Source organism: Corythoichthys intestinalis, chromosome 9 (genome assembly GCF_030265065.1).
Source record: "Corythoichthys intestinalis isolate RoL2023-P3 chromosome 9, ASM3026506v1, whole genome shotgun sequence".
NCBI classification, from domain to species: domain Eukaryota; kingdom Metazoa; phylum Chordata; class Actinopteri; order Syngnathiformes; family Syngnathidae; genus Corythoichthys; species Corythoichthys intestinalis.
In genome coordinates this window covers 50,653,499-50,661,525 of record NC_080403.1, presented here as the reverse complement: position 1 = coordinate 50,661,525, position 8,027 = coordinate 50,653,499, and the positions used below count along the sequence as shown (strand labels likewise).

Here is an 8,027-nt window from a genome sequence, read left to right as displayed (position 1 = left end):
ATGAAAACCTATAAATGTTTTGAGTGGTTTTAGGTAAAGCAGATGCTGTTTTTTCATGTGTGATTTTGACAAAGATCAGATCACATTTGATGATTTTATTCATAAATGTGAGGAATTCCATTAAGTTCATATACTTTTTTGTACCACTGTAGTTGTCAGAGAACTATGTTAAAGTGAATTGGTTTTTAACGCCTACCCCTTTTAATGAATTTTCTAACACAAAAATGTCTATCAGGTTTTAAACAGCAGCCCAGCGTTTTTTTCATCAACGATGACTACAACGGAAATATTTCGTTGACGAAGAATTTTTTTCCAAAAGATGAAACGATAACGAGCGAAAAACGTGTCTTGGGAGACACAACATAACGAGACGAATACCAGTTTTCGTCTGACGAGACGAAAATCCGTCACGTTCTCAATGTGTGACATTTTTATATGTAGTTAGCCTCCATCGTAGCAGTGTCTTATTGTGTCACTCATGTGACGTGCTGCCCACCAACTCATCAGTGTCCTCTCCAGGCTTGCTTGTTTTAAAACACACACGGTAAGATTTGTTTTCATAACTTGGCAAAAAGGAATATGCAATGTTGTTTTAGCCTTTAAAGGTCTGTGCTGAGTGATCATCACACACTAAATGTAACCTATAGCGTTAGCATTGAAAATATTTTCAGTGGCAAAAACAGCAGAAATAAACCAAAACATTTTTTTGATATCTTTATTTAATGAGCAGCTGTTATGGGGGCTCTTACATTAACCAGTAGGCTTTTAATTAACATTAGCTGCTTCCAAGTCAGTCTGATTTGGTAAAAAGAAAACTTTCACATGGTGTCTTGTAAAATTGTGGAGCAACCGCGTCTCAGAAACAAGTGGGAGGAAGCGCAATGACAAAAACCGAGGTAGACTGAGAGGAAGTGGTGTCGCTCTCCTGAACAACAACAACAACATTGCGACATGACCACATGACTAAATTAAGTGAGGTAAAAACAAAACAAAAATTTAAGTTGTTGTCAAATTGCAATTTGAAATTTCAGCCGAAATTTGACGGGAAAATGTTGACTGACACCGCACAAAGGTGGTTAATTTCTACTTATTCAGTATTTCAAAGAGAGCCACGTCGGCAAGAAGGTTGAAGGCACTTGAGGCTCAAGTAATCCAGGACTCTGGAGTAGTTATTCGTTTTTTTTAGTGTTTCTCGGTGAATGTGGGCACCACCTGGTCGCCGCCATCATCGTCGTCCTCATTTTTCCACTCAGGTGCTTGCCCCGAGCAACGGCGCGGGTTTGCATATTGCGACGGCGTGCGGTAACTGCTCAACCATGGGTGAGCTAGCAACTCGGAAACGCGCAGCCGTTCGTCGGGACGCTTCCGGAGCATGCAGCTGATCAAGCACTTGGCCGGCGCCGACAGCCAGTTGGGGACGGCAAAGGCCCCGCGGCGAATTTTGGCGAACAGCGCTGCAGGCCGGGTGTCCTGGAAGGGGTATCGTCCAATCAACATGGTGTACAGGGACACGCCCAGGCTCCACACGTCTGCGGCGCGGCCAGAGTATGATGCCTTGCCGCTGGCTAGGAGCTCGGGGCCCACGTAGGCGGGGCAGCCGTGGCGGTCCGTGAGCGAGTCGCAGTCATCGCGCTCCAGGAGGACACAGTCGTTCAGACCGAGAAGGGCCACTTGCGTCCTGCATGGAAAAACGGGTTACATCAGTGGGTAGAAATGATTGACGAGATAAAATTCGCCATAGTTTTAGTCAAAGATGTGAAGGAAATTCAATTTTGAACTCCAAGACAAGGGTCAACTCGATAGCTCGATGAGAAATGAATCAGACCCCAACCATGGATTGCTTTGCTTCGAAGGCTTTGTGAACAAGAGCTCTCGGGTACAGACGCGGAGCCACGCACAAAGCGTCCTCTCCGCACGTGGACAAAAGAGAAATGCAGGGCATGCCTCTATTTATGGGTTGACATAATAGAAACAAAACCGAAAGTTACTATAGCATATCCTGGTAAAAACATCTCAAGTTACAGAAAAACATCTCTAGTAGCGGAAAAACACCTCAAGTAATGACCTTGAACACCAGCTCAGTCTGATAAGCCACAGTCGCCCATTATATTCATTCTGGGCATATTGGAAAACACAGGAACATAACAGTCCATATTTGGGCGTATTGTGATAAAGTCTACAATAGTCAAGGCTATGGGAAGGCACACTCAAACAGGTTAATATAACAATGATGCTGTATGCTACAATGTTCTCATGCAAGCATAACAAAAGCATACAAAATATGATGTAGGGCTGCAGCTATCGAATATTTTAGTAATCAAGTAATCGACTGAAAATTCTATCGATTAATCGAGTAATCGGATAAAACAAACATATTATTACGTGAAGAGCAATTATAAATATACATGAGAAAACAAGACATTTCATCTAATCTTGAACCATTTTCAGTCAATCGATGTCTTTATTTTCGATGTATATTGTTGAAAACAGCCAACAATTGCATCTCAGATGTAACTAGAATTTAAAAAAAAAAAAAGACTAATTCACTGCTTTCACTCAAAAAACTTTTAGATCTTATTAAAAAAAAAAAAAAAAATTATATATATATATATATATATATATATATATATATATATATATATCTTACCTAAAAATGCCGTTACGCTTGATAACACACATCACTTAAAAGTTTTCCCACGTGTTTCAATTGAATTTCTCTTTGTGTCAAGCCATTTTTAAGTTCTAGTTAAGTTTTAAGTTAGTCTAAACTGTAAGTCCTGATAGGATTTTGAGTTTTTGCAGTGTTCAAAATAAATGTATGATACAGGCTGTATAGGAGCACATTAGGGACCAGTGCTACTTGGTGTTTTATCCAGCAATGACTACTGAGCTAAAATTGATAGTTAGCATGATTAAGTTTTTATTTTACACCCTCATCACTCCACAATGCTGTTATGTTAAAGCCTGTATGTAAGACACGTTAGCCACGCATCGACAGTGGTCATAATTAATTGAAACCTAGCCCTCCGCAGGGCTAACGTTACGTGAGCTAGTAGCGACAGTAACGTTAATCTTATTTATTAGCGCTTAGCGCTCTTTATTAGCGCTTAGCGCTGTACTGCTTTAAGATGGCGGCTGTTTACTAACGCTGCCCAGACGCGGCCGAGTCTGTCATTTGGCATCTAGTTCAACATACATGTGATCTCTATGAAACGCATCAGACGCTACCTGTACCAACGTAGCATCGTGCGGGCTAGTATTTAGCAACGTCGGCGTCGTTTGTGGCGGCTGTCGGCTGCAGTAAGTTTTTTTTTCCCCCCTTCTTCCTCTCCGCACGTGACAGCGCGTTGTCCCGCATTAAAAGTAGTCCGAGCAAAACGTGACGCTTACAGCTGTCAAAATAAACGATTACTCGAGGTGAATAAAATTACTCGGATCAGTTTTTAAACTCGAGTTACTCGAGTTGCTCGAGTACTCGTTTCAGCTCCATCTAATATGATGTATAATGGTTGTGTTTTAAGCATGAATAAAATTCTCTCACAATAAGTTCACGATGTGTGGTATTTTCTTATCGTATTATAGTTAGCGCATCTTAGCAGTGTTTGGTCGTGTCACTCGTGTGACGTGCTGCGCCTCCTCCAACCAACGCACAGCGTGTCCATTCCAGGCTCCTTTTGCGAAACATGTGTCAGGTGCTGCTTGATATGTTTTGTTTTCTTATTTTTGCGATGTCATGTTGCTTTAGCCTTTTAAAGTGTGTACTGAGTAATCATCAAACACACTAAACTAACTTGTAGCGTTAGCATAGCGTATGTGTTAGCATTAGCATTTAGCCCAGTGACTGTGAGTGTCTTCTTAAACTCTTGGAAAACTTTTTACATACAGTTCGTGGCATACAGGTGAGTTTAATTAATTGCAAAGAATGTGATGTTTTCCTACTGTATGTATTATCATCATGAAGATGTTGATGTCCTTGTAGACTACAATTATGTCGGGTTAAATCTGTCAAAGTTCATTCGAAATTGTTGAAACTTTTTATTTATGGCGGAAAACATAGACAAGACTGAAAAAGCAGTTTCTGCTCTTGCACCCCTTTTTAAAACAAACTGCTGTATTTTAAGATAAAACAACTGTTGTGTTTAATAGAACAATATGTCTATATGCTGCCATAGCAGAATCATGGCACATGAAGCCCCCGAATTATTTTTAATTTGTCCGTTTTACCCTGAAAATCCCCGTTTACAGGCGTCGCGCAACCGCTTTTGTTTCAACCCAGCCATAAAACGAAGGTAATGAATTATATTTATTATTCAAAATGTCTGTCGTTATTAGCTTAGAATCATTCATTGAGATCTCATATTTTGGTTTAAAAAAATAAAAACACTTTAAAAAATTATTCACATATTTTAAACTTTTAAACAAATTATGTCACACAGAAAAAAATGGCGTCTGTAAAAAAGTCACGGATATCTACCTCTTAACTATCGCTTAATTGTATTTTTTTTGTTACTGTCGCATTTTCTCCAATATTTTAGATGATAAATAATTGATCCAAACAAAAAAAAATTGAAAAAAAAAAAACTTTAAAAAGGTAAATATACGAAAAAGAAAATCTCGACCACTCCTTGATGTCTGCGATTTCTTAATCGCGACCCTTGTGATATTACCATGTTTCACCCATAAAATCCCCCAAAAATCCAGCTGTGGCCATTCACAGCTGTGTCTTGACACTCAGTGATACATGCTACATGGAGTTTTTGAATCGAAACAAAGTAAGTACGCGATAATATCTCGTTAAAGTCATGGCGTCTGTAATTCTGTTCTCGCGTGCTCTCACCTCCAGATAGGGTTGTGCTGTTTAAAAAAAATTTTTTTTTTTTTTTTAAATGCCCTCCTGCTCAAAATTTTTTCCCCCCAGAAAATTGAGATTTTAAGCTTTCCAATGATGCATATCGAACAATTTTGAAAGTTGGATAAATTGGGGGTGTCAGAGCGGAACTTCAAGTCACCTGAGTGTTTTTCGCCTTATATATTTATCCAAGGACTAAAACTAAGTTTATTGACGAAAACATTTTGAGAATTGTCGACTAAAACTAGAGGAAATTTGTTGAAGTTTTTGTTGACTAAAACTAGACAAAGACGAACACATTTGAAGAAACTAAAATATGACTAAGACTAATACGTTTTTCGTCAAAAAGACGGACTAAGACGACAATTAAAAGGGCTGCCAAAAACCACTGCTTTAGCACAAAATGACCCCTCTGTTACATTCAAATGGCACCCTTTAAAAAAAAGACCCGTCTATGCTGACATAATTTAGTAGGTGCTGCTGCTTTGGTTAGCAAACCAGTTTCTCATTTATCCTACGACTGTTACACATTTCACCCCAAAAACTACAGGCCACTGTTGCACTCACCGGAATCTGTCGATGAAGACGAAGCGGCGCAGCTTGACGTCCCGGAGCACCACGCCGTTGCGGTGGCAGTGCGCCACGGCCTGGAGCATCTGAGCGAACAGGAGCCCCGCCTCCTCCTCGCCAAGGCGCTTGCTGCTGCGCACATGCGCGTGCATGTCGCCGTGGTGGGCGGGTAGGAACAGGTAAGCGGCGTCCCGCTGTATCACCGTGTCCAGGAGGCCGCAGATGTTGGCGTGGCGACCAAGCCGGGCGTAGGCAGCCAACTTCTCCTGATAGCTGGGCAGGGGCAAGACCTGTAACCATACCTTGTATTATATTAAATGCCTTCGTGGAATTAATACTCATCCGAGTTAAAGGGATCCATGGATAGAAAGACTTGTAGTTCTTAAAAGATAAATGTTAGTACACGTTATAAATTGATATTGAAACCCCTCTTGATGTTTTCATTTTTATACAATGTGAAAAATTATTTCAACTAGTTATTTAACTATTTCAACTCTTGATGTTTTCATTTTTATTAGGGCTGTCAAACGATTAAAATTTTTAATCGAGTTAATTACAGCTTAAAAATTAATTAATCGTAATTAATCGCAATTAATCGCAATTCAAACCATCTATAAAATATGCCATATTTTTCTGTAAATTATATATATATTCTGTAAAATAAATTGTTGGAATGGAAAGATAAGACACAAGATGGATATATACAGTGGGGAGAACAAGTATTTGATACACTGCCAATGGGAAAACCTATTGGCAGTGTATCAAATACTTGTTCTCCCCACTGTACATTCAACATACGGTACATAAGGACTGTAGTGGGCATTTCACTCTACTGTCATTTAAATCTGTCTATGCTGTCCTCACTCCGAAGCGTCTACTTTTTCCAAAGCTAGACAGCTAGTGAACGACGGCTTAATAATCAGATTTCTCCCTTTTTCATCTGATTTATTAATAAAATAGCCTCAAACCATTGTCCTCTTTAGACCGTCGTAAAACTACAACAAAAAAAAGTACACAAGCATTGCATTAGCAACAATGTTAGCTTAGCACGCTATACAGGTTCACTAAACATAAACAAAAAGCATCTCATACAAAAAATAGAACATTTCGCTTACTAACATAATATGTACATTCTTTACAACAACCATACTTACGGACAAATCTTGTCCAAGGATCATATAAGCACAACATTACAACGTAGGCGTCAGCCCGAGACAGCCATATTGAACTGGCAAGAAAAAAAATAAACCATGTCGCAAAGCGACCACAAGAGTTCGCTGTTAGACAGCACAAAAAGCTTGCTGTAAAACTTACCAAAAGGCAGAATACTGTCTGAGCGGGACATGTGCGTTAATTGCGTTAAATATTTTAACGTGATTAATCAAAAAAATTAATTACCGCGCGTTAACGCGATAATTTTGACAGCCCTAATTTTTATACAATTTGAAAAATTATTTCAACTAGTAGGTCGCCATTGTTGTTGACGTCACAGTGCCACGCTGCCCGAATTCCACGTGTCACTGAGATAAAATACACACAAAAAAAGTGTCACTCTTTAATTATGTAAGATAATGATGTAAATATGCCACAAGGTGTCAATGGCGAGTTTTACATGAATTAGGGATCAAGGCCATGAGTGCGTTTTTTCCCTTGACTGACTCTTTAATTTCTTTAATCCAAAGTGGGAGACAGAAAGGAGAGTGGACACAGGAGTTGAAATTCGTAGCTCGGACCGCACCGTTTATTGGCATAAGCTTCGGCAACTCTTTCACAACACACATAAGTTATCATATAGTGAAAATGCAACAAAACTAATTCTCATATCTCTCATAAAATAATGTTCACAAGAAGAAAAGTTAACAGAACAGTTAACAGAACAATGCAGCGAGAACTGGCATTCACAATCAAACTAGATGAGCAATACACACATAAAACTTACTCAGACTTTGGTCAAACTATATTTAAACATTTTAGCAACTATTTTACCTCAAAAAATACACTGGATGGCAATATTTAGTCACAATATGCAAACTATGATGCTGGGAGCCATTATCAGGAGTCTTGTTGTGAAGACAACATTCAAATGAACGTGAATTAAAATAGACAGGAAACTATGGCATCAATCGAGGGACAAAACACACTCATTGGCTTGATGTCTTATTATTGTAAATCTCGCCATTGACACCTTGTAGTGTATTTAAATCACTACCTCACATAGTTAGAGTGACACTGTTAAGTAAGGCAGCGTGGCCATGTGACGTCATAGAGTAATAAAATACACCTTGTGTCAAGTAGGGTTCATGCCCCCGATGATTTATGACTTTGACCTCTGTGACCCCGCCCCCTTTGATTGTAGTCCTTTGATCTCTATTGATGATGACAGATGATTGATGACCCCTCCCCCCTTCCCCTTTGATCGTGGTCCTTTGATCTCTATTGGTGCTGACAGGTGATTGATGACCCCCCCCCCCCCCTATCCCTTTGATCGTAGTCCTTTGATCTCTATTGGTGCTGACAGATGATTTATGACCCCACCCCCCACCCCCCTCCCCCGGACCCCTTTGATTGCAGTCCTTTGATCTATGTTGGTATGATGTCATTGATGTGG

General features: G+C 39.7%; 1 protein-coding gene across 1 annotated transcript in view; it reads right to left on the bottom strand.

The window, feature by feature from the left end:
• Positions 1 to 428: 428 nt before the first annotated feature.
• The window catches only part of LOC130922322 (tribbles homolog 3-like), a 30,337-nt gene continuing 22,738 nt past the window's right edge, over positions 429 to 8,027 (bottom strand). The window contains exons 3-4 of the mRNA XM_057847045.1: positions 5,417 to 5,709; positions 429 to 1,678 (exon numbers count right to left, since the gene is read on the bottom strand). Coding sequence (XP_057703028.1) covers positions 1,183 to 1,678; positions 5,417 to 5,709 — 789 coding nt within the window. The 3' untranslated portion in view covers positions 429 to 1,182. The remainder of the gene's footprint in view (positions 1,679 to 5,416; positions 5,710 to 8,027) is intronic.